Source organism: Pithys albifrons, chromosome 1 (genome assembly GCF_047495875.1).
Source record: "Pithys albifrons albifrons isolate INPA30051 chromosome 1, PitAlb_v1, whole genome shotgun sequence".
NCBI classification, from domain to species: Eukaryota; Metazoa; Chordata; class Aves; order Passeriformes; family Thamnophilidae; genus Pithys; species Pithys albifrons.
The window spans coordinates 116,907,813-116,933,555 of NC_092458.1; the positions used below are offsets into that span (position 1 = coordinate 116,907,813).

At 47.7% G+C, this 25,743-nt stretch overlaps 1 protein-coding gene across 3 annotated transcripts in view; it reads left to right on the plus strand.

Annotated features, from left to right (window-relative positions):
- The window catches only part of FCHSD2 (FCH and double SH3 domains 2), a 95,142-nt gene that overhangs the window by 23,051 nt on the left and 46,348 nt on the right, over positions 1–25,743 (plus strand). For all 3 annotated transcript variants that reach the window (XM_071564839.1, XM_071564849.1, XM_071564858.1), the window contains exon 3: positions 3,311–3,356. In XM_071564839.1, coding sequence (XP_071420940.1) covers positions 3,311–3,356 — 46 coding nt within the window. The remainder of the gene's footprint in view (positions 1–3,310; positions 3,357–25,743) is intronic.

Sequence of the window (25,743 nt, forward strand, 5' to 3'; positions counted from 1 at the left end):
CTGAGATTTTTTTGGGGTCAGGCTCCTGTGGGGGCGTGTCTGGTTTGGTTTCAGCTGTAGATTGGGATTTTTGGGGGGCTCAGGCTCCTGTAGGAGTGTCTGGTTTGGTCTCAGAGGTGGATTGGGAATTTTGGGGGGAACTCAGGCTCCTGTAGGAGTGTCTGGTTTGGTCTCAGAGGTAACTGGGATGTTTTGGGGGGAACTCAGGCTGTGTTCTTGCATGTCTGCCCTGGGAGATGGTTCAGGAGGGATTTCTGGCACTGGGACAAAAGGAGCCAAACCAGCTGTGTGATCTCCCCTTGATGCATCACAGTGGCTTTGCAGCTTCCTGGGCTTGCTCCCCTTTTTATTTCTGTTTTATTTTACTCTGTTTTTGTTAGAAGAGAGCTGTTTTCATCCTTCTAATGGAAAATTTTGGAGTGAGTGTGTCCTTTCACCAGAAGAAAAGCAGGGTGGTATTATTAGTCAGGACATGATTTCACACTGAACGTTTGTGCTCCGAGTGCACAAGTTCTAAAGTCATCATTTTCCACTGGCATGTGCTGTAAGTGTCGGGAATTCTCCTTGAGCTGCTTTCTGGGAAGCTGGAAATATTTGGCTGTTTCCAAATTCCCTGATTCCCCCTCTGGAGTGGTGCTGGGTTTAGTCACTCCAAACCAGTAGCAAAGTGTTCTCTGCTTTACTCAGGAGTTTTTGAGGGAGTGAATTCATTTGTAACTGAGTTTGGAAACTGCCTGAGCAACTCGTGATATTGAAAGAATGGAAAATGGTTTATTCCTTCACTTTTTAGGTTTTTTTCAATTCCTTTCTCCTTGTATTGGGGCTTTGTGGGTCTCCTCCCTCCGTGTGCATCACCTGGTATGGGTTTCACTTGCTGTCAGAAAGCCAAGGGAAAATGAGGATTTGGTTCTGAAGCAAAAAGAAAATGAGGTTTTGGTTGGTGAAGCCAAGGGAGAAGGAGGGTTTTGGTTGGTGAAGCCAAGGGAGAAGGAGGGTTTTGGTTGGTGAAGCCAAGGGAGAAGGAGGGTTTTGGTTGGTGAAGCCAAGGGAGAAGGAGGGTTTTGGTTGGTGAAGCCAAGGGAGAAGGAGGGTTTTGGTTGGTGAAGCCAAGGGAGAAGGAGGGTTTTGGTTGGTGAAGCCAAGGGAGAAGGAGGGTTTTGGTTGGTGAAGCCAAGGGAGAAGGAGGGTTTTGGTTGGTGAAGCCAAGGGAGAAGGAGGGTTTTGGTTGGTGAAGCCAAGGGAGAAGGAGGGTTTTGGTTGGAGCAGCTGCATTAAAAGGATGACTAAGAAGCTTTTTGGGGTCACCATCCCCTTGCAGTGTGTGGAGCTGATTCTGCCCTCTCCTTTGCTCACTCAGGGGCACTGGAAGCCTCAGTTCTGCTGCCCTGGGGTTGCTGAACTGGGCAATCCAGGCTTTGCCAGGCTGGGCATGTGATTTTCCTGTGGTTGCTCCGTGCCCTGGTGAGACAGAACTTGGGGTCTCTCAGGGCAAGGGCAGCAAAAGGGTTTGTTCCTTCAGTCCACCCTTTCTGGAGGTTCCACGCACTGATTTGTCCTTTTTCTGGAGCTTTAGGTGGTTATGGACACTTGGAAGGATTTTAAAATCTCATTAAAACTTCCAAACAACTTACCTGAATGTTCCCAAGCAGAGGAATGAATTGCAGTGCTCCTGGTGGGGCAGTTGTGCCAGTTTGCCAGGTTGGCACCATTGCCACGATGCTGTTCCAGGTGGGGCTCAACCCCTGCTTGGTCCCTGTCCAGCTGCTCAGCATTGAATGGGAACAGATTCCCTGCTGCACATCCAGCCCCTGCTTTCCTGCAGAGCCCTGGCCATGGGGGGTGTTTGTGTCTCTGCACAGCTCAGTTCTCACCCAGCAACTCGGGCCCCCTCTCATTTGCAGGATTTTTAACTCTTTTGACAGTGCAAGGAGTGACTTTTCATCTGGTACAGTCTTGGCAAACACAACGTTGTTTCCAAAGCCCTGATGTACATTTTAATGTTCATACATTGATTTTTCATGAAGGATGGGCCAGCCCAAGACATCCCTGCCCTAGTTGAGCCCTTCCTTTTCTCCTGTTACTCTGTAGGAAAACTTGTGGCAGTCTCATTTTGCACACATTGTTCTGCTGATTTACACTGAAAATAGGAAAGGATTCCTCAATATTTCATCTGTTAAGTGGATTTGGCCATTTCAGTGCAGGGCAGTGGCTGAACTCTGGGGTGGGAGTTGGCAGTGGCAGTGAAAGTTCAGCACTGGTGAGGTTGGCACTGGCACAGTGGCAGTGCCAGCCAGGGCACTTTGCCTTCTGCTCCCTGAGGTTTCCCTGTCTCCCAACCCTCAGCCTGTGGTCAGTCCAAGTCCCAGATTTCACTCATTTTGGGGAGTAAATGTGATCCTTGGGCTGGTTGGATGTTCTTGGTTTAGTTCCCTGGTGTAAAACTTTTATTTGAGAAGGTTTTAGAACTGTCTCAGGCTCCAGCTGTTCTGCCATTGGTTTAAGTGGAATTTGGTTTGATGGGGGGGGGGGGAACCTCAGGTGAGATTCACATTCCACTCCAGGTGTGGTGTAAAGGAATATCCTGAAAATTCCCCTCTGATTCTGTGTCTTCAACTGCATTTAGCTGAGAGCTGGAAAAGAGGATTCCCAGATGGAGGTTCCAAAGAGCAGCTTTTTTTCCACCTTCTCAATGAGACATTTTGTTTGTTCCTTGTAGTTCCTTGTGCAGCTCTTTATCATTCTGATAGAAAAGCAAGTTCTTTTAGAGGGATATTTTGGTTTCCAAGTGTTTCCTAAACTGAAGATCCTAAAAGAAACTATTTTATAATATCAGATGGAATAGTTGGAATGCTTCACAAAATAGTTGAATTTAAAAGCATTTATTATTCCTATTGAGGTGTTTCTGTGTCAGTCACAGCTCTGGGTGGCCTCTGAGCTATACTGGGGGATTTAGGAAGTTTCATTCTTGGATCTTTTGGGAAGAATTTGAAACAATCATGATGCTTTTAGACTTTTTTTTTTACATCCCACTGGGTAGACTCAGCCCAGACCACCCCCCCCCCAGAATGTGGGGGAGATGGAGTAGGAAGAGCCATCCAGAGCTCCTTGTGAGAGGATGTTCCTGAGCATTTTTTTAATTGATGTGCCACCACAATTATTGTGTAACTAATTTAAATAGAATTAGATTTTCCTTTTGCTCCTGGCATAGCCTTAAGCCTGGGAGTTTCTAATGTAGCTTAGAGAAATTAGGAAATTGAATTTGTGGTGTGTTGATTTGTGTATTAATGGATTTGTTTTCCTCCTCTTTCAGAGCCTTCAGCCAGAAAAGAGCTGCAATTGAGAAGGAATATGCCCAGGTAGGTTCTGGAATTATTTTAATGCTTGTGATGTTGTTCTGTTGGGATAATTTGTTCATCAGCAAATTTCCACAGTATGGTAGTTAATCTTTTCCATAAGTTGCTCACTATGAAAATATTGAAGTTCTCAATTGGTTTGCTCTGTCCAGGACTTGGACCCTTTCTGTGTTTTCAGGGATGTTTTAACTCCAAGTTCTTGTGCCCAGAAAACATTTTTAACATTTTTTTCCCCAGTTGTTACAAAGTCAATCAGCTCTTGGGGAGGTTTGCTGAGAATTCAGTGTGAAACCTGAGCAAGAAGTAAAACCAGGTCAGTGAGAGGGAGGGAGAGGAAACGTGTTCTGGCATCAAGGTCCAAAATAAATGCACATTCCCATCCTCTGCAGGAGCAGCTTCCCATTCAGCTGCAAGAAAAGCACACTTGGCCTCCTGCTCGGGAGGGAGTGCAAGGAATGTTGATTTGCTGGGGAGAAAGGAGGGAGGATTGATGGGTTTTTTTCCTCCCTGCTTCCAAAATTAAAAAGCATCTAATAAGGGGCAGCAGGCTGTTTAATTTACAGGAAAGGCTCTTGGAGCTTGAGATTAAAAAGACATTAATTTAGGTTAGAATAGATTAAAGGTGGAATCAAATCTGAGCTCGGGGAGCTCAATCTCCAGCAAAGACAAGGGGAGATGTGCCTGGTGGTGCAGTTGGGGTTGGGCAGAAGGGACATGTGGGAACACAACCTGGGACATCCCCTTTGGAGCTGCATCCCCCCCAAAATCCAGGGGGCAAAGGTGCTCTGGGGTCAGATTTGTTGCAGCAAAGAGCATTGCAGTGTCTGCCATGGGCAGGTTTTGGGGCTGGGTTTTCTGCCCCAAACTGGGCTGAAAACATTTTGTAAATCAAATTAAATTTGTGCTCAGTTCAGTCCACTCCCTGATGAGATTGGGTGAGTTGTTGCAGCTCCAGTTTTTCCTGGGTGTAAGTTTACACTGGGATTGATGGATTCCAACAGCAGGGGAGAACTGGATTGGATGAAATACAGGGATTTTTCCATGGCAGGATCAATATGTGCCTCCTGAAACTGGGCTCAGAAATACCCATGTGGTGATTTCTGTACCGAAGCAGAGGATTTAAAATCAGTTCTTAACACATTTCTCAGCAAGCCCCTGGGAATGTCTTTTCTCCCTGCAGAGGCACAACAGTCCCTGCATTGAGGGAATGCCTGGGATGGGTTGGGGAAATAATGTTGTTCTCAGCTTTGGGAGGCTGAGGCTTAACAAGGGAGGCTTTGAGGCCCTTGGGCTGCCCCCCCCAGCTCTGAGCACTGCAGCTGCACCTTGGGGAGCTCTGAATGGGCTGGGCATCAATGGGGGCTTGTGGCATCACCCCTTGGAGTGCCCAGCAGCTCTGAGTGGGGTGGGCATCAATGGGGGCTTGTGGCATCACTGCCTTGGAGTGCCCAGCAGCTCTGAGTGGGGTGGGCATCAATGGGGGCTTGTGGCATCACTGCCTTGGAGTGCCCAGCAGCTCTGAGTGGGGTGGGCATCAATGGGGGCTTGTGGCATCACTGCCTTGGAGTGCCCAGCAGCTCTGAGTGGGCTTGTGGCATCAGTGGGGGCTTGTGGTGTCACCCCTTGGAGAGCCCAGCAACTGTGAATGTGCTTGTGGCGTCACCCCTTGGAGTGCCCAGCAACTCTGAGTGGGCTTGTGGCATCACCTCTTGGAGTGCCCAGCAGCTCTGAGTGGGCTGGGCATCAGTGGGGGTTTGTGGCATCACCCCTTGGAGTGCCCAGCAGCTCTGAGTGGGGTGGGCATCAATGGGGGTTTGTGACATCAATGGGGGCTTGTGGCATCACCCCTTGGAGTGCCCAGCAGCTCTGAGTGGGGTGGGCATCAATGGGGGTTTGTGGCATCACTGGGGGCTTGTGGCATCACCCCTTGGAGTGCCCAGCAGCTCCAGCACAATGTGGGGCGGCTCCTCCAGGGCCTCTCAAAGCGCTTCTGTTGTGGAGGTGCCAATAAAACTGCCCATCCTGGGGCAGAGGGGCAGTGCCCAAGGGCAGTGGGCAGTGCCATTCCTCAGTAGTGGGATATTGCTTTAAAAGCAGCTCCAAAGGGACTGAGAAACTCTTGTGATTTCTGGAGCAAGGTTTCTAAACCTTTTCACAGGTTCTCTCCAAATTCCTGGAGGAATTTGGAATATTCTTGGGTTTTGGCAAGGTGAAAGAAGTGGGAAGGGTGGACAGGGAAAGGAAGTTTCCCAGAACTGAAGGTTTTGTTGAAAAAAAATGGTATATTGGTGTGGTTATATATCCCTGCCTGTGGGTGCCAAGTTCCAAACACGCAGATTGCTTTTGTTTGGAGCAGGAGAGCCTGTCCAAAGACAGGTGCCAGCCCAGGTCAGTGTCAGAACATCCCCTATTCCATGGGAAGTGCTGGGAATGGATGTGAGGAATTCCAGGACCTGTATTTAAATTTCCCTGCATCTTATTTTGCCAAGGAGTTTTTCCCTGAGTGTTTCCACCTTGTTATACCTGTGGCCATCCAAGTTCTTTGCTTATTGTTTGTCTCCCGAAGGTTCTTTGCTGGCTTTCCTAGGCTGGAATAAGTGGGAGAAATCTCCCTGGACCTGCAGTTCTGAACTTTTCCTGACCACTTGGGCTCTGGACTCTGCTCTTTCCCCTGTATTTTGAGTGCTGCATTATTTAATATGCAATTAAGGGCTCCCCTCAATATTTCCAGCAGAGAGTTCTCCTTTCCCACTTACTGAATGCCTGGTAATAGCATTTAAATTGCAATTTGAGGTTGTTGTTATGAGCTGTTCCCCGTGATTAATAAGCTGAAATCAGGCTGAGACTCCTTGGTTGGGTGAAAGAACAGCTCATTAAAGGTGTGTCTTTGCTGCTGCCTCCCAAACTCTGCCTGACCCAGAGTGGGAACAGGGGAAATGGGGGGATTTTAGGGATCATAATTACATATCTGTCCATATTATTATTTTATACTTTAATTGAGGAGCCCAGGGGGGTGCTGGGAACACACAGATGACCTTCCTTGTCATTGATTGGAGTAAAAGGTGATCCCAGACAACCAACCCCTTGGAACTGGCAAATAACCTCCTCATTTCCCTGCCTGTTAATGAGTTTCGAGCTGCAGAACCTCAACCGAAGGTGTTTGGTTGTGCAGAAAAATAGGTGGGAAAGTCCATTCCCTGAGGTGCTGCATTGAAAGTGAGGCCCATGGAGAGGTTTCTGCTCAGGTTTTTAGAAAAAGGCATTAATTATTAGGCATTTTTCCCCTCTCCTCTGGAAGTGAAATGAGCCCTGGAGAGATGTGGGTGCTCAGGAGAACCAACTTATCTTATCAGGATCAGAGAGAGGACTCGGTGTTGGCTGTCAGGGAGAAATTTAATACACCTCAACCATGTGAAAATGTGGAGAAGAGCAAAGGGAGGGCACCTTCCATGCCCAGGTGCCCTGTGTGGGTTCTGTGTGGGAAGGACAATGCTTGGGAAGAGCCTTAAAATCAGATTAAAGGGATGGCAGAGGCTCAGGGCAGAGGTGGAACAAGAGGACAGGGGGATGTACAGAGATATATCACCCATTTTCCTCCCCAGCCTTGAAAATCCCACCAATTCCAAGACATCAGGATGTGGACATGCATATTTTCTAGGGAATTGCAATATCCCTGCAGCAATTTTTGTGTCTGTGTAACATGTGTGTGTACCAACTTAATATATGAAGCACATATTTAATAAATAAATATACCATGGAATTTATTTTGGGGATCTAACCAACATTTGTGGGCTGCAGTGCCCAAATGCACTGGTTTGCCAGCATTTAAAGTCCAAAATAAATGCTGAATTATTTCCTTTACTAACACTGACAGGATGTTTTGTATCAGATATAACATATGTGTGTGTAAATATATATATCTATATAGTCCTTTCAGCAATCTTGCAGTGGATTGAAATTCCAGGGGCTAAAATCCAAGATTTCCCTGTGCCTAGAGTGGAAACAAGACTAAACTCTTGAAAATCCCTGGATCTATTGCTGTTGTAAGAGGAGGAGGATGGGGACCCCTGGAGCAGGAACAGCTACTTATTTTCCCCCTATTTATTTTATTTTTCCCCTATTTATTTTTACAGTTTTTCTTACTTTTTTTTTGTGTTTTTCTTTTTTTCCTTTTTTTTTTTTTTAATTTTTCCAGTGCCTGAAGGGGCTCCAGGAGAGCTGGAGAGGGACTTGGGATGAGGGATGGAGGGACAGGACACAGGGAATGGGTCTCACTGGCAGAGGGTAGGGATAGATGGGATATTGGGAAGGAATTCCTGGCTGTGAGGGTGGGCAGGCCCTGACACAGGTTGGGCAGAGCAGCTGTGGCTACCCCATCCCTGGGAGTGTCCAAGGCCAGGCTGGAACAACCTGGGACAGTGGGAGGTGTCCCTGCCCATGGCAGGGGTGGCACTGGATAGGATTTAAGGTCCTTCCCAACCCAAACTATTCTGGGATTGTAGGATTTAATTTAGGATATTTCTTTTGGATAATTGCTGGTGTTCTCCAAATGATTATTTTTGATTCACTGAGAGGAAAAGCTGTTTTTTAACCTGGGTTAGGAGGAATCTTTGTTAATGAGTAATCACTGTAAGATTCCTCATTCCTGGCAATATCCCTGAGGAATCTCCTGTTCCGTGTGCCATGTGTGGATGCCCATGAGTTCAGCCATACCTGCAGCCTGGGCTTGGTGGTTTGTCCTAAATCTCACCAGGACAGACTTCCATGTTTTGGGAGGGGGTCCCTGCCCTGCCCTTGCCCTGTGCTTGGGGAGGGGGTCCCTGCCCTTGCCCGCACTTTGGGAAGAGGATCCCTGCCCTGCCCTCCATCAGCTGGTGCTGCCCCAGCTCTGCCCTCTGAGCCTGGTGGGGCAGGATGGCCCCAACCTGCAGCTCCAGGAGGGAAGCACCTGCCCGGAGCCACCTTGGGATTGCATTCCCCCTTCCAACCCCAGGATATCCCTGGTGGGGCAGAGAACGGAGCACTCTGCAGCTATTGAGGCCATTCTCCCACCAAAGCATGGAGAATCAGTGGCCCTGGAGGCCCCAGAGAGGGATCTGCTCCATTTCAGGAGCCCTTGGGAACACTATTGTAGGTTTGAGAATGACTCGTGGAGACAAGTTTGACAAATCAGGTGTTATAATGGGATTATTGATACCATTCTGTGCTTGTCACACTTGCAGCTCGTGGGGCACGTTCCCCTTCCCCCCAAACAAGAAGCCCTTTACAATTCCCTCCATTAAAAGTCCATTTAACATTTAATATAATATCCTTTGCAGGGGACAAAGGCTGGGGGTCCGTGAGTGACATTCCAAACAATATTTTCATTGACCTTTTCTTTTTATGGAGATTTTGCATTCAGTCCTCTGTAGACTTTTTCATCTCCAAGGAACACATGGCAGCACTTGGAGCAGGGGGAAAAGCTGGAATTCTGATTTGGGTCTTGTCTCCCTGGCTGCTGTGGTAGAAGGCAAACTAAAGTGCCCTGTGCTGCAATATTAGCCCACTGCAAAAGAATTTTTAAAGGTAGCCTTTTAAAAATGCCAAGCTATCTGCTCCACTTTTTATGGCATTCTTTAGGTTAAAATAATATTTCCCTAAGAACAGAGGAGGGCTGTCAGCTTCTATTTTGAGTGAAAACATCGAGTTCCTTGTGAAGGGCTTGCTGGGCTTGGCTTTGGGCTGCTCCTACAAAGAGCCCTTGATGGAGAGCTCCGTGTTTTGCTGAACTGATGCAAGCCAGTTGCTCTTAGGCTGCTTTTAGCCCTTATTTTTCTTTCCAGAGCATCCACTGCCTGGAATTTGGATCCTTGGAAGTGGTTCTGCTCTCACATGAAAAACTTTCTTCTTCTCTCAGCCTTTCAGTCCCGGTGAAATGTGGATCTTTCAGCCTGTAGAGCTCTCCAGGAGTTCTCCCTGCTGCAGTTTGGGTGTGTTTGGAATTCTCTGGGGGCTGGTTCAGCATCTCATCCCTTTTCTAACACATTCAAACCAAGCAGTTACTCTTCCCAAGAGCTGCTTTTTCCCTCCCTGGGATTTAAGAGGGCAGGAGAGTCACAACTCAAGGCTTTAAAAATAAACCAAGTGGAAACTTTGGGCCTCCAAAGCAGTAGCTGAGTCACAGGTCTGAGCCAGCTGTGCCCTCCAGAGTCTTTCCCACCTCTTTTTGGGTTCTTTATTCATGTGTATCTCTTCTTATGCCTTGTCCTGAGTATTCAGGAGGAAGTCTTTATTTCCTAGTGTTCCATACCTCATACCCATCCCATATTTATCTGGGAGCTCTTGGGGTGGAAAAAAAAAAAAGAAAGGCTCATTTTATTCACTGTTCAATAATTAAAATGACAAAAAAGCTTGCATATAGTACTGCTGGAGCAGCCTGTCCTCCTCTCCCTGCTGGAGCAGTCCCTGTGTCCTCCTCCTGCTCCTGCCCTCCCTGCTGGAGCAGTCCCTGTGTCCTCCTCCTGCTCCTGCCCTCCCTGCTGGAGCAGTCCCTGTGTCCTCCTCCTGCTCCTGCCCTCCCTGCTGGAGCAGTCCCTGTGTCCTCCTCCTGCTCCTGCCCTCCCTGCTGGAGCAGTCCCTGTGTCCTCCTCCTGCTCCTGCCCTCCCTGCTGGAGCAGTCCCTGTGTCCTCCTCCTGCTCCTGCCCTCCCTGCTGGAGCAGTCCCTGTGTCCTCCTCCTGCTCCTGCCCTCCCTGCTGGAGCAGTCCCTGGTCCCAGGGGTGCAGTTTTCATGCCTGGAGTTGATTAGATGGATAGAAGGTGGCCTGGGCAGAGCTCCTTGGCCACTGAGGCTGTTTGAGAGAGTTATTTAAGGGTCCAGCAGATGGTTCTTAACTATTTATAAAAACTCTGCTCCCTCTGACTCTTCCCAACCCTGGAAGGTTTTTCTCAGACCTGGAGAAGGAAGTCAGGATGTGTTGGCAGCTCAAACACCCCCCAGAACATGGAAGGTGAAGGTGCCTCAGGTGGTTATTGAGGGTCAGCCCCTGCACACACAGCTCCCCTTGTTCCTGCACAGAAAGGCCTTTTCCCAGGCAGCCCTGCCCACATTCCCAAGGAAAGGGAAGGCAGTGGGTGTGATGTGGGGCAGCAGCAGCTCTGCCTGTGCCTCACTCTTTTGGTAAACACAGGAGCAAAGGGCCAGAAATCTTGGGAATTAACTCTTGTTCTCGTGCTCCCTGCAGGCTCTGGAGCTGCCCATGTGCACTGACCCACCAGGTTCCATCACAGATCCAAGGGCTGTGCCCATCTCTGCAGGGAAAAGGGCACAAATGTGACGAAAAAGCTGGTTCCCATCAGCCTTGAGATGGTGGGAGGTTATTTCTGGTAGTCCCCCCATAACAGCTGGTGCCTTTATTGTTCTGGTTTCTGCTCTGTGGGGCACTGAAGCCTCTTTGAAGGGTGTTCCTTCCAAACATATTGTTTTAGGAGGAATATATAACAATACCTGAACAGCTTGGGGCTCTCGATGAAGGAGAGAGTCCAGCTGGATTCTGGAAAACAAAGCAATAATGGATATATTGGCCTGGGTCCAGTCCATCCAGCTGATGGGCTCCATGTGTTTATGGGTTGGTGCAATCACTGAAATGAAAATTAAACAACCCTCTCGAGGGGTTCTCTGGAGCACTCAGGGAAATTACAGAGTAAGCCTTTGGTTGGCTGCTCCTTGGGGGAAAAGTTTTAACCAAAACATGAAGTTTGGGGCAAACTCAACAAAATTGGTGTTTCCCAGAGCTGTAAAAATTGGGAGAGACATAAAGATGGGCTTGACCTGCAGTAGTGAATTGTAGCCAAAATTGGGAAGGAGTTTGTGGCTTGAAATTCTCTGAGAATTTCAAGGGAAGTGGCATAGTCCTGATTTTCTTCCTCTCTCCCTTGGCCTTGTGCTGTTTGTGGGCTGTGCTAATGGCACCAGTACCTGAGCAACTGGGTGATAATTTGGCAGGTTTTTCCATGAAAAATAAAATCAGGCTGTGCAATGAGCTTTACAGTGGGAGATTTCTCTATAGTTTAAAATAAATGAACTTCTGTCCTGTTGAGGAAACCCTTTGCTGGGTAGCTCAGTGCCCTCAGGATCCCAGATGTCCTGCAGTGGGAGTGCAGTGCAGGAACAATCCTTATGTTGATTTGCACTTCAATTTATAGCTGGAATTCATTCTTCTCAGTCCCCCAAACTCTGCTGCTGATTTTAGAGTTATTTTAGAGTTATTCCTTCGATCCCTGCTTGAATTTTCAGAATTATTCTGTATTTTCTGCTGGGCAGGAGCTGCTGCTCATTTCCTTAGCAATGTACTCAGTCCACTGATTTTGCAGTTTAAAAGGTAGTTTGTCTTATTTTTAATAGGAATAAGAGCCCATTTCATCCTGCTCACAAACAGAAACTAATTGAGTAGGAGGAAACCCACAGATTTAGCAAAAAAAAATTCCCAGCCCTGGTTTTCTTAACTCTGATTGTGTCCAAATGTGGCTCAAAGCTTTTATTTTTTACCTTTACAAGCCATAAAGAGGTAATTTAAAAAAATTAAAAATAGTAAGGGCCCATCATATTTTTTGATATCTTCTGGGTTTATTCTTTATTTTCCAGGATGCCAAGTACATCTGTGGTTCCTTTTTTATTGTCTGCCCAAACAGGGCACCTAAAAATTGGCATTGTCCCCATCATGTGGGTTTGTTTGCATTTATAGCCGTGTCTTAAAAGGTATTTTCTGGCTGCTCTTGGTTTTCTGGGTTTATTTCTTGGTAATTTAAGTTGAGTTTAGGTAGAGCAAAGCCTCTCTGTGCTCTTGGTGAGCAGAATTATTTGTTCTGTGTGTTCAGAGAAGTGTCCTTGGATCAGACAAATCTCCCCTACCTTTTGAAGAAGAGTTTTCAAACACACAACTATTGGGTCATGATGCTGAAGTTTTTTTACTTTTATAAGAGTTTTTGGTGAAAACTGATGGGGAAAAGCAAACTTTTGGTGTTAAAAACATGCTGGAAATAAGCACATAATATTTGGTGAAAATTGACAGCAAAATATGAACTTTGGGGTTGATGAACCAGTTTTTGTGCCTTTGGTTTTGAAAACGTACTGCGAATATTTATATAAAATATTTGGTGACAATTGACAGGGAAAAGGAACTTTGGGGTTGATGAGTCGAATTTTTGGTCTTTGGTGTTGAAAACATGCTGGAAATATCCACATATTTGGTGAAAATAGTGGAGGAGAAGTGAACTTTGGGGTCAGTGAGCCCATTTTTAGGCCTCTGATGTTGAAAACGTTCTGGAAATAAACATAATATTTGGTGAAAATTGACAGGGAAAAACAGACTTTGGGGCTGATGAACCCAGTTTTAGGTCTTTGGCTTTGCAAACCTGCTGTAAATATTTCCATCAGACTATTTGGTGAAAATTCTTGGAGAAAGGTGAACTTGGCTGTTGCTGAGCCCTTTTTTTTTTTTTGCTGTGCATTAGTAAATTGAGCTCTTGAACCTTAAAAAAACCCTCTTATTGGGTGTTTTTGCAAGTTTCTCTGCCTGATCTGCATCTCTTGTTTGGGTTTCTCCCCCATGTGCCTCCAGCACGGAGAAATGAGGTGAGGAGTTTAGGAGGGAGAGATGTTGAGAACAACCTTGTGAGTTATTTTTCAGTTCCCCACCTCGTGTTCTTCTCCTAAGCCACGAGGCTGGAGTGGGGTTTGACTTTGGAGATATTCAGTGGAGCTGAATTTGAGTCATAACTGTAGTTAAAAATAGAATATTCTGTGGTTTACGGAAGTGACTCTTGGCTGCACGTGGTCTTTGCTTCCCCAGGACCATCTTGACTGGATGAGCAGGAATATCCCACCCCATCCAAGCTTCCTAGGGCTGCACAAACCAGGAACAACCACAACTCCTGGAGAGCAGCCAGGCAGGAAGGGACCTGTGGGGTTGGATTGACAGGAAGCTCCACATGAGCCAACAATGTGCCCAGGTGGCCAAGAAGGCCAACAGGATCCTGGCCTGGATCCAAACTAGCGTGGCCAGCAGGCCCAGGACAGTGACCCTTCCCCTGGACTCTGCCTTGGGGAGGCCACACCTTGAGTGTTGTGTTCAGTTCTGGGCCCCTCAGTTCAGGCAAGAGATTGAAGGGCTGGAGCGGGGCCAGAGAAGAGCAACGAGGCTGGAGAAGGGACTGGATGTGGCACTGAGTGTCCTCTTAAACACCTCCAGGGACAGAGAATCCACCATGTCTTGATCCAACCCCACTGTGATCACCAGCCCAGGGCACTCCATGCCCTGGGCTGGTGATCACAGTGGGGTTGGATCAAGGGTTGGATTTGGTAATCTCAGAAGTCTCTTCCAACCCAACTGAGAAGAGAAGAGCAACGAGGCTGGAGAAGGGACTGGAGCACAAGTGCTGTGGGGAGAGGCTGAGGGAGCTGGGGGTGTTCAGCCTGGAGAAGAGGAGGCTCAGAGGTGACCTCAGCACTGTCTGGAACTGCCTGAAGGGAAGTTCTGGCCAGGTGGGGGTTGGTCTCTTCTCCCAGGCACTCAGCAATAGGACAAGGGGGCACGATGGGCTCAAGCTCTGCCAGGGGAAATTGAAGTTGGAGAGCAGAAGGCAATTCTTTGCAGAGAGAGTGCTCAGGCATTGGAATGGGCTGCCCAGAGAGGGGGTGGATTCCCCATCCCTGGAGGTTTTTCAGCTGAGCTTGGCCGTGGCACTGAGTGCCATGATCTGGTAAAGGGACTGGAGTTGGACCAAGGGTTGGACTTGATGATCTCAGGGGTCTTTTCCAACACAGTCGATTCTCTGATTCTGTGATTCCTCTTTCTGAGGTGTTTGACAGGGTTTGTCCCTGCTCATGCTCCCAGTTCACACCTGGAATGTTTGCTGGGTTAGGGAATGCTGAGGGACCTCTGCTGGGATGATTGGGAGTGGTGGGAGCACGAGCAGCCCCATGGTCTTGGCATGTGGGGAGCACTGGGGAGGCAGGGACAGGCTCTGCTTTAATTCTGGTAGTATTTAAAGCTCAAATTACAAGTGTTGGGCACATTTAGAAAGCATTTTGTAGAGGACACCTGAGTCCATCCTGCTGCTGCGCTGTCCCCACCTGTCACACCCCTCCTGGTGTTCCCCTGGTTGGGGTTGGGAATGCAAACCTGGTGCCAGCTCTTCCTGGGGCACCCCCTGGCTGAGCCCTCTGTTTTGCTCAGGTTTGGGGTGTCAGAATTCCCTTTTCATGGCCATGCTCAGGGAGAGGCTGTGCAGGGTGTCTGCAGGGAGTCCCTGCAGGTGGGTCTGGGGGTTCTCAGAGAGGCCAATCCCCATTTTCCTGGTGGTGTCAGGGCTCTAAAACCATACCCAGAGCCTGCTGGGATGGTTTCCCACCACTTAGAAAACGAGCAAACCTATCCTTGACATGCAAAGAACTGGTGCCTTCTCAGCCAGTCTTTATTATCCCAGAAATGCTGGTACTTTCCATGCTGTGTCTGCACTGGGTGTGTTTGCTCAGCCTTGTTTGGGGGCTCAGGGCGCGTCCTGGAAACCAGAGAGCCTCTTTTTCCTTCCCTGGGCCATCACAGCACAGGAACAGACTGAGGTGCTGTTATTTAGAATGTAATACTGGCTAATTATTGAGGAGCTCTGAGAGAGCTGCCTCCTACCTGAAGAAAGCAGCTTGGTTTGCCAAATGATAACTAAAATAAATAGCATTTATAAAACATTCATGTGCTCCATTGATTTTCTGCCTCAACTTTCCCTGTGTTTTCCAAGCAAACTGCACTCCCACTGTAAACACCATAGAAAAGCAGTTTTATATGAAATTCCTTTCCCTGCCTAAATGGTCGATGGAACTGGTAACCAAGTTACTAAGGAATCAAAAGCAGGGTGGCTTTTAATTAAATATAATTTGGCAAGGGGCCCAGAAGTGTCCCTGGTGTGGGAGGAGGGAATGCCAAACACAATGAGGAGCTGCCACTGCTGCCTTGGAGAGTGTCTGGGAGATGGATTCGCTTGTACCTGCAAATAAACTCCCCAGCACTAATGAGAACAAAACTGCCCAGGCAGCTCCAGTGCCAAGGTGACCTCGTGCCTGGGGTTTTCATCAGCTCAGGGTGAGCTGCGATCACATTCCACAGAAAAAGTGGGATCCAGACCTGAAGGAGGGGGGATGCTGCAGGGTTTGATGATGGTGTGGAAGGTGGGAAGGGTTTTGGTGCCATTAATTGCCCCTCCTTTCCAATGTGGTTTCATGTAAATCCCTCAGGTGCTGCTGAGGTTGCCCAGGGGTGTGTTCAGGTGGGGTTTTCCTGGCAGCTTTGCTCCAGTGATGCAGCTTTGGGCATCCCTGCCTGTCCTTGCCCAGCTGCTGAGCATCCCAGGAGGGAGCAGCTGTTGCAGTGACTCCTGTTGGGTGTTTCTGAGTATGCAGTGCTGGGATTTCAGCCCTGCTGTGGGTAGAGCTTCCCTCCTTTAGCCAGCTCTGAGTTGCCTTTCCATTTCTAAATCTCTTTTTGTCCTTCTTGCCCAGATTCTGATGGGGAAGGGAGTGAGATCTCATCTTTCTCAGCGATCATTTTTTTCATTCTTCACATATGTTTTGACTCATTTTTGCCTCTTTATTATTGCCAGAGTGCCTTTGTCAGTTATCCAAGTACTAATATCCTTTATGTAGCAACAGAAAGGACTTGAACAAGAACTTCCTTTCAGTCTGTAGGGAAATATTTGATAGGGATTCCTGTGCTTTTCTTCTGTGCTGTTGGTTGAATCCCCTGTTTGTGAGCCCTGAAGCCCCAAGCCCTTGTGCATTAACTCTGATTTTAGTTCACTTCTCTGTCTGTTTTGCCCTTGGTGATACCAAATTTCTGCAGCTGCCAAGTCACCCCAGACTCTGATTATCCTGCTTGTATTTGTGTTGCTTCCAGGTAGGAAATGTGTTTCCTCCTGTGTTTGTCCAGCACTGTGTAAGTTTGCAACAATATCTAAATGTTTTCTAATGGTTTGGCCCCGTGAAAATTCATTACTGAAGGGCCATCAGAGCTGAGCTTGATGTCCTGTGTTCAAACCCACAGGTTTTATTTAAAGGAGTCAAAATGAAAGACATGGCAAAGAAAGGTTGGAGTGGAGAGATGAGACCAGACTGCAAATCTGGGCTGAAGGAAAGTTGTTCCTTTAAAATCTCTCTGCCACTGCTGATTTCAATATGAATGCAGTTCACTTCTGATTCCAGTTCCCATCCTTTAAAACCAGATTTTGGTGGCTTTTCTCAGCACAAATTTGGTGCATTTGCTTCAAACAGGACTTGAGGAAGCCCAGGCTCTGTGTCAGCACTTGCTGCTTTTTGGCTCCAGGAATTCCAGTGAGGTGCCTTTTCCTCTGCAGAAACTTGGAATTTTAGACCCAGTCTGAGTGAAGTTGGTTTTATTTTTTCAAAGTGATGTCTGTAATTTCCCTGCTCGATCTCAGTTTTCAGGCTGTAGTCACATCTTTGTGTCTGGCATTAATTTGACTTGGCACAGTGCAGTGTCTCTGTCTCCCAGGAGCAGCTGATTATTTACTATGAATTTCTTTTTCCTCTTCTCCCTGTGCCTTGTAGCAATGATTTTTTTTTTCTCCTCAACTCCCAATAACAGGCAAAGAGCAGAAATATTTTAGGAATGAGTAACTCAGTTACCTGTGACAGCTGGAAACTCAAACATGACTCACCTCGGAATGGGTCCAAAAATCTTATTTACCAGGACACCTTTGGTTTGCAGCAGAAACCTTGGACTAATGAAGGGTGGCACCAGCTCTGGGGCTGTACAGAAAATATTGGCCCTGCAGGGAAATGAGGAGTGGACAAATATATGTTAATTCTGTGCTAAGTAATCATATGGTTCTTTTATATCAAAGAAAGGAAAGAGCAACTCATGTGATGTGATTTCTGGTCATGGTTATGGGAATTTTGGACAGGAAAAAGGTTGTGGGGACAGGACAGGATTGGGCTTTGCTCCCCTTTTAGCAATTATCCACTTCTTTAAATTCTAAATGCTTTTGGACCTTCTGTTGACATATTTTTTTGTATACCTGGAACAAAAGACCAATAATAATTAGTATATAAAATATACTTAATGGAAGAGCAGAACCAGCAGTAAAATGCAGTTATGTACAATGGTACATGAAGCTGGTAGGGGGATTCCCATATGCCAGAATTAATGGCATGACCTGCAGAGGTGCTTTAATTAAAATAGGAAATGCTGTTTTAGCCGGGCTGGTGCTGTTTTACCTCTCTCTAAAGTTCCTGATTGTTTTCCTGAGCCAGTTTGAAGTTCAGCCTTGGAATAATCCCCATCCTCCAAAGACAGAGTGAATTGCACCTGGCACTGGACAAGAGCTGGGGCTGCAGAGGGAGCTGCAGTAAATCAGGGTCTGTTCCCCAGGCTGTCCAAGGCTTCCTCTCCCACAGAATTCCCTCCAGAGAGGGTTGGCACCGGCAGAGCCCGGAGCAACCAACAAAGTGTCAGGGGGAAGATCTACAGCGGGCACAGATGGAAAGGGCCAGATACAGGAATGCAAACAAAGGAGCTGGGGAGGGAATCTGGCCCAAAGGGAATGGGGAAGAGCTGTGGAACAGCATAAAAGATGAGATTGCAGGAATGGCTGATCAGGTTTGGGCTTACCAGGCCAAGAGAAAGCAAGAGAGGTGGGTAAAGAAACGAGGAGCTGCTGAGCTGGAAAGTGTTGGGAATTTCAGAGAGGAAGGAGAAAAGAGAGTCAAGAGATGGCCTGGATAGTTGGTGTTGGAAATGGGAATGCAGAAATAGCTGGGTCGGGTGAGAATGGTCAGAGGAGTGTGTGGAGGGAAACTGGAATGAGTGTGGCACAAGGAGAGAGCTGTGGAGCTCTGGAATGCGGGATGGCAGCGCTGGAGGGACAGGGAGGGTTAGGGAGAGGCAGGATGCCAGCGCTGGAGGACAGGAAGAACTGAGGAGGAGCAAACACAGAGGAGGGAGCTGGGAGAGATTTGGATCAACAGATGATCCCTGCAATCCATCTGCGTTCTGCATGGGAATCACGGTGCCACGTATGGGAATCTCAGCTCCATATGGGAATCTCGGGTCTGTGTATGGGAATAATGGCTCTGCATGGAAATCATGGTGTGGGAAACATGGCACTGCATGGGAATCCTGACTCTGTATGGCAATCACAGCATGGGAATCCTGGCTCCATGTATGGGAATCACAGCTCTGTATATGGGAATCATGTCACTGCCTGGGAGTCACGGCTCCACGCAGGAATAGTGGCTCCATATGGGAATAATAGCATGGCAAACATGGCACTGCATGGGAGTCATAGCTCTGCCTGGGAATCAAGGCTCCACATGGGAATCATGGTGTGGGAATCCCAGCACTGCCTGGGAATCTCGGCTCCCTGTGGGAATCCCAGCACTGCCTGGGAATCCCGGTTCTGTATGGGAATCCCGGCTCCATCCCGATCCTTGCAGGCATGTCCAGCGTGCCGATGGGCTGTGCTGCTGATATCATCTCCCATTCCCTCCCTCTTTCCCTGGGTTTGTTTTCCACATGGTTGGGACACAATTGCTCCTTGGCCAGGATTCCTTCTCCCCTCGCTGGGAAAGGCTCAGGGCATGGGCAGCATTTGCATAATCGTCTTTGGGGCCATTGTGGGCGGGCTCTGGCTGTGCAGCACGGCCACCTGTCCAGAACAAATGAACTGGCCTTTGTGTGGCTGCTCCAGGGGCTGGGAATGTGCCAGGGAGAGCTCCAGGGAAATACCAGGGAGCCCCATCCATGGCCAGCAAGGGGTGGTGATAGGGTGAGATCCCCCGTGCCAGGGCGGGCAAGGGCAGGGGATTCCCTCTCTCTGGTGGCACAACTGTGTTTTCCAAAGGTTTTGGAAGTGCCTTTGTGGAATTATCCTGGTGAATGTTAATTAGGGGGATGGGAAGGGGGAAAGCCCAGCCCCAGCCTGGACAATCTGCATTCATCCTGGGATAAATGATAAATTAATGGTGGTTGATGGTCTTTGATGGGCTGTTCTGCCTGTGGAAAACAATTCCTGGGGACAGTTGGATGCCTGGGGAGGGAAGGGGCAGGGTGGGATGTGCTGGAGACACCCCCTGCCAGGGCTCAGCACCCACTTCGGTGGGGTCACTGTCCAGCACTTGACTCGTGCTTGTTTGGTGGCTGCCAAGTGAAAAGCTGCAGTTAATTCTTGCTTTTAAAGGCAAAATGTGCCCTTTGCTGAAGGTTGGGGTTTTGGTAGCCAAGGTGGGGGAAAGACAAACTCAATTCCATGTTTTACTGCACCCTTTGCTGGAGGTTTGGTGGGTTTGGTAGCCAAGGTGGGGGAAGGACCAACTCAATTCCATGTTTTATTGCCCACCAGGCTTTGCCCTGAGGGCATCTCTGTGTGCCAAGGCTGAGTGTCGATGGTGAGAAGGCAAAGCAAACCCTTCCATGGGTTCTTTTAGCCATAAATAACATGGAAGTTTGGTTTTCATGCTCCCATTTTGCTTTCATCCTCGTGTCTTCTACTGGTGTTAAAAAACAACTGGCCAACTTTAGGCAGGGTAAATTATGAATCAGAGGGACATTTTATTCCTTCCCTGTGTTTTTCTTTCCAGGTGCAATTAAAAGTGAGATGTTCATTGACCCAACAGAACACTGTTATTTTAACTGGTTTTTTTGAGCCCTCAGTGCTCTGCTGATTTCCTGTTGATAAAAGGATGGGAGTTTGATTTTCCTGCCTTGGTTGGCTTTTGTCTCATTCCTGTGCACACATCCCATGGATTGAATGGATCCAGAGCTGCTCCTGTATTTCCCCTGGTCAGCAGTCCCTTGGGAATGCTCCTAATGAGGGTTGTGTGTTACTGTGTAGGGGTGTCTGTAGCATCAGCTCTGCAGGTGTTGGAATTAGTGTGGGATTTGCTGTGGGAAGTGCATGGACAGCCTGGTTGGTCTGTCCCTGAGGGCTCAAACAAGCCCTGAGGATCTGACATGGATCTTTTGCCAAGGGAGAACACTGAAATCAGGCAGGGGGTGTTCTGTGGGAATAAGAAGGAATTTCATTCCAGTGAAAGATGGTTGGCAGGAAAGAATAAACACTGAACATCTGTAAATTAAATTTAAAGCCAAGACTTGCAACTTCAGCAGTTTCAAATCTGCACATGGTGTGAAAGGGTGAGTTGTTTCTGTATCTGATAAAATTGTGATGGTGTCACTTACCCAGTTAAAACCAGAGTGATTTGGTTTGATTTGCAGCCCCTGCTGGAGTTTGTAAACCCTGAGCCATCCAAGATGTGTTTGCTCTGCCTAAACTGTGTTTAAAAGCCAACAAACAGGAAACTCTGGGCTTGCTGATGAACTGCACATCCTTCTTTAATCCTGTGCTGGTTTCTCCTCTTCCCCCCTCTCATGGCTTCACGTGGACACAGCACAGGGATGGATGGAATACTGGGAAGGAGCTGCTGGCTGGGAGGGTGGGCAGGCCCTGGCACAGGTTGGCACAGAAAGTTATTCTTTGTGTGTAATTCTTTGTCTCCAACTTGAGGAGTAGTTGCTGTGTTTGGTTTTTGGAGGTTTTGGTCTCTGTGCCCTGATGTTGGGGAGTCCTGACCCACCCAGAAGCTGCTGGTGGTGCCACAGGAAGATCTGCTGCAATCTGCATTTCTCTCCTTTAATTTGCTGTTCTGCCACTGAAGTTCCCTTTGGCACAACCTGGTGCTGGGCACAACCCACCTGAGGTGCTGCCTCTTCACACTCTGTGAAATACAAACCTGTTTGCAAGGAGCTCATTTCAGCCTAATTGGCTAATTGTGCATTCAAATGTAGTGTGTTTGTTACCAGCAGAGGCTTTGAAATCTGCCATTTGGGCTCATGTCAGAATTCTCTGATTTGTTTTATCAATAAATTAATAAACTCAGGACTCAAGAGCTTGTCTTGTAACTATTAGTTAATACACAAATAAAAAGATTAACTTGGCTTTTTAAAGAAAAGGTGCCCAAAGTAATTTGATCCAAATAATCGTAGTTTGCTTTCACTGGGGGATTTCAGTCTTGCCTTTATTTTTTTTTTTTTTTACTTAGCCTGGAAGCAAACTAAGGAATTGGGAAGCATATGGTGCATTTCCTCTGAACTGGGCATTTTTTGGCCTCCCTCAGTTTGTGGCAGAACATTAAATGCCCTCCTATCTAATTTTGTGGATAAAACAGCAGGACTCTGCACATCCCTGGTGACAAATGGGCACACAAGGTGCTGAGAAAGCAGAGAAATGACCCACCAGCCCCATCTCAGGAGATCCCAGAGGTCTCTGTTCCTCCCCTGCTGCTCTGGAATTTCCCAAAGCAACAACTCTGTGCCTCTCCATGGCTTTATTTCAGTGTGAATCCACGGCAGAGCCTGGCACAGGCTGCCCAGGGGCTGCCACAAGCTGAGGGCAGCAGGGATGCCCAGCTGGGAGGGCATGGACCATATGCTGCCCAGCCCTGAGTGCCAAGCCCAGCCCTGCCCTGCCTGTCCCTGCCTGAGGGACCAGATGGTCCTTCCCCCAGCACGAGGCTCCTGCTCCTCTCAGTGCTTCTGGTTGTCTGAGAGCCCCAAAGCCCTGAGTTTCTCTATAAATACATCTATAAATGTATATACAGTTCCTGTACTTAGCCAGAGTTGGGCCTGAATAGATCCCTGTTTTTAAAGACACCCTTTCCTTCCCCTCTGGCTGCTTTTCCCCACTGGATTTTCTGCCTGACGTTGTTTTCTGAGCAGAGCTTACCCTGCTGATTTTTTGTGTCTTTGAACTGTTCCTCTTCAATTCCTTCTTAAATGAGCAGGAAGGATTTTTTTCCTTTTTTTTCTTCTTTTTTTTTTCCTATGAACAAAGTCCAGCTGAGTTGGACTCGGATGTTCTTGGCATCTCTTCAGACTTGGCTTGTCTTGTAACTTGAGAGAAAAACTGCTTTCTAATGGACTGTTTTCCCTGCTCTAGCACCTGGCTCTGGGTTATGGAAGGGGTTTTTGGCTGCACAACCCTCACCATCTCGGCAGCTCATCCTGGTAAAAACAGAGATTTCTTTGGAAAAAAACACCCCTGATTTAAGGTACCAGCAGACCCCAAAACAGCAAATTTACCCTTTAAAACAGTAGTAAAGACACTTTGGGATCAGTAACATCTTGCTTAAAATTTGGTGGGTTTGGTGTGTCTGTGTTTTCTTACGTTTCTGCTACTCTTTGATTTACGAAGGGCCAAACAAAACGGTGGCAAAGCCCTGGAAATACTTTTATAGGAATGTGGGTGCCATCTCCAGTGGTTTTTCCTATGGGATGTGGGAGGGATGGTCAGGAATGTGCTTTGCACTAAGGAATGTCACTGTGGAATGACACTCTGCTTCACCTCAGGGTGGGAAGGGAGTTTGATGTGGAAGGATCAGGGGAGAGCAAAGGCTGTGATCCCTAAAATCCCTTCTGCTGGGAGCTGCTTTGGGAATGCTGCATCAGTGATCCCTAAAATCCCTTCTGCTGGGAGCTGCTTTGGGAATGCTGCATCAGTGATCCCTAAAATCCCTTCTGCTGGGAGCCTGCTTTGGGAATGCTGCATCAGTGATCCCTAAAATCCCTTCTGCTGGGAGCTGCTTTGGGAATGCTGCATCAGTGATCCCTAAAATCCCTTCTGCTGGGAGCTGCTTTGGGAATGCTGCATCAGTGATCCCTAAAATCCCTTCTTGCTGGGAGCTGCTTTGGGAATGCTGCATCAGTGATCCCTAAAATCCCTTCTGCTGGGAGCTGCTTTGGGAATGCTGCATCAGTGATCCCTAAAATCCCTTCTTGCTGGGAGCTGCTTTGGGAATGCTGCATCAGTGATCCCTAAAATCCGTTCTGCTGGGAGCTGCTTTGGGAATGCTGCATCAGTGATCCCTTCAGACCTGTGTTCATCATTCCAGCAGTTCTGGTGTGCAGCATTCACTGGGATCTTCTCCTGGCAAACCTTTGGCATGGCTTAACTTCTCCCTGTTCTATGGGGAAACAGCTCCAAAGATTTTTAGGATCTTGGGGGACCATGCCCTGTGCTGGCACTGCTGAGGCACCTCCTTCCCTGGGGAAGTTTGGAACATTGAGGGGCTGGAGCATGTCCAGGGCAGGGAATGAGCTGGGAAGGGGCTGCAGTAGCTTCAAAATCCCTTTGGAACTCTCTTCTTCAGGTTCCTTTCCAAACCAGGTTTAAGAGTCAGGATAAGCCAGTGATGTTGCTTAACCAGTCTCCTCCAGAAGGCCTTTGATTAGATCATAAATACAGCTTTTTTTTTTCTATTCTTTTTATGGGTAAAGAAACCATTTCCCTTCTTGGAAGGAAAAAATAGCAGGTGTTGGCCATGGCAGGTTGAAGTTATAGAGGGCAGGAGAGAACTGAGTTGGTGGGTTATCAAATATTAAATTTGGGAGGGTACAGAGGTACTTTAACCTTTTTGTGACTTTATTTAACAAGTGACTTGAGTCAGAAAGTGGGTGCTGTGTGGGTGTGGAAAGTCCCTCATGGGAAGCTCTTCCCTTGTGCACTGAAAGGCTTACAAAGGTGTTTCTCTTTCAAATTCCTCTACTGAGAGGTTTTTCTGGGTCAGATTCTTCCATATCCCTGAGATTGGGTCAGTTGGGCACAACTTGGCTGTAATAATGCCAAGGTCATGGGTTCAATCCCCTGTGTGGGCCACTGACTTAAGAGTTGGACTTGATCCTTGGGGGTCCCTTCCAACTCAGAATAGTCTGGGATTCTGTGATATCAAGGTTTGTCTTGTTCACATTCTTCCACAGAAAGGGTTTTTCCCTTCCAAATCCTTCCAGAAGGTCAGTGGATTGGTGGTTCCCCTGGGGTTTTAATCCATCCTGCTGCTCCTCTTTGTGGAGCTGTGGGTGCCCAGCTCTGCAGCCAGAGATGCTGGGCAAGGTGAGGTCCCTGCTGTGTCTCAGCAGCCCCCAGGATGGGTGGGAATTGCAGGAGCTGTGGGATTTAATGCTCCTCACACCTCCCAGCAGGGGAAGTGCCACTTGTGGTCTCCCTCAGCAGAGCAGAACTTGTGCAGCTCATTATGGGGAAGGTGACAACTTGAGAAGCTGCACTTGTGGGTTTTTTGTTTTAATTGATGAGAAGCTGCTGGTGAGGAGGTGCTGCATGTCTGGCACCTCCTCCTTCCTGGCAGGGTTTGTGCAGAGCTTGGGCTGGGACAGGGAGGATGTGGCTGTGGGTTCCCAGCAGAGCTCCTGCTTTGCCATCACTTCCATTTGTGCCATGAGCTTTCCCACATGGATTGCTGTTCCTTTGCCCTTTGCTTTCTGTAGGATCTCTCAGATGTTTCTACCAGTGGAATAAGCAAATCTTGGGGATTTGTTTTACTTTTTTATCCCTTTTAAGGATTAAATATACAAAGAAATCCTGAACTCAAGGAGCAAGTTCGTCTGGAGAGAATTAAGATGCTGCAGTGAAGGAACAGTTCCAGCTTAAATTAATGAGAAGAGCTTTGACATTTAATGATTTCTGACAATTAAGGTGATATTTAACTGCTGTAAGGGAGTTTTTCACCTTTCCACTTTGTTTTCTCTGCCTCCTTGTCATGCTTTAAATATCAGGACAAAAAAAAAAAAGAGGTGAAGCAGCTTGGAAAGAAATGGTGACTGAAAGAAGAAACTCCCCCATTTTCTGGAAGTGGAATTGTGTCCTGGTAGGGAGGAATCTCCCATGTCCAGGAAGGAGAAGCAGCATGACTAGAGATGCAGCTTTACAGGAGCTTTCCTGATGGTTCTGGGGAGTTTTCCAGAGGATGCTGCAGGAACAGGGAATGCTCTTCAGCTCTCATTTGATAACCCTGTTAAAGGCAGTGCAGATAAACAGGCCCAGCATCGTTTTGATCCTTTTGGAAAGCACCAGGAGCCTCTGGAGAAGTCCATGTGCTGCTGCCTGTTGTGTGGTTTGTTTTCATTTCCATTTGTGCTGCAGCAGCTCTTTAGGCAGTGGTGGCCCAAGGCCCTCTGAGCACAATAACTGTGTTTTGTCAGCAGCTGGTCCTGGAAAAGGGACCATGTCACATCCCAGGGAGTCACATCCCAGGGAAGTCCCTTCCTTGAGCTGTGCTGGGCAGGGCCTGTTCCCACTAACTCGCGATATTTTATTCAATCCAGTTCTGGTAAATAAAATAACACTTTAAATAACCCTGTAATAACTATCTACGTTTAATCCTGAGGCTAAATTGTACTCAGGAGCTGAGTCCTCCTCTCACCACTCGGCTTTTTTGTGCTCCTCTCCCTGTCCAGGTGTTTGGGGGAGGTTGACAAGGGGGTAAAATGCGATTCAAGTTCCTCTTGCTGTGAGGAAGAACCATCTGTGTGACCCAAGGTGAATTTTGGGGG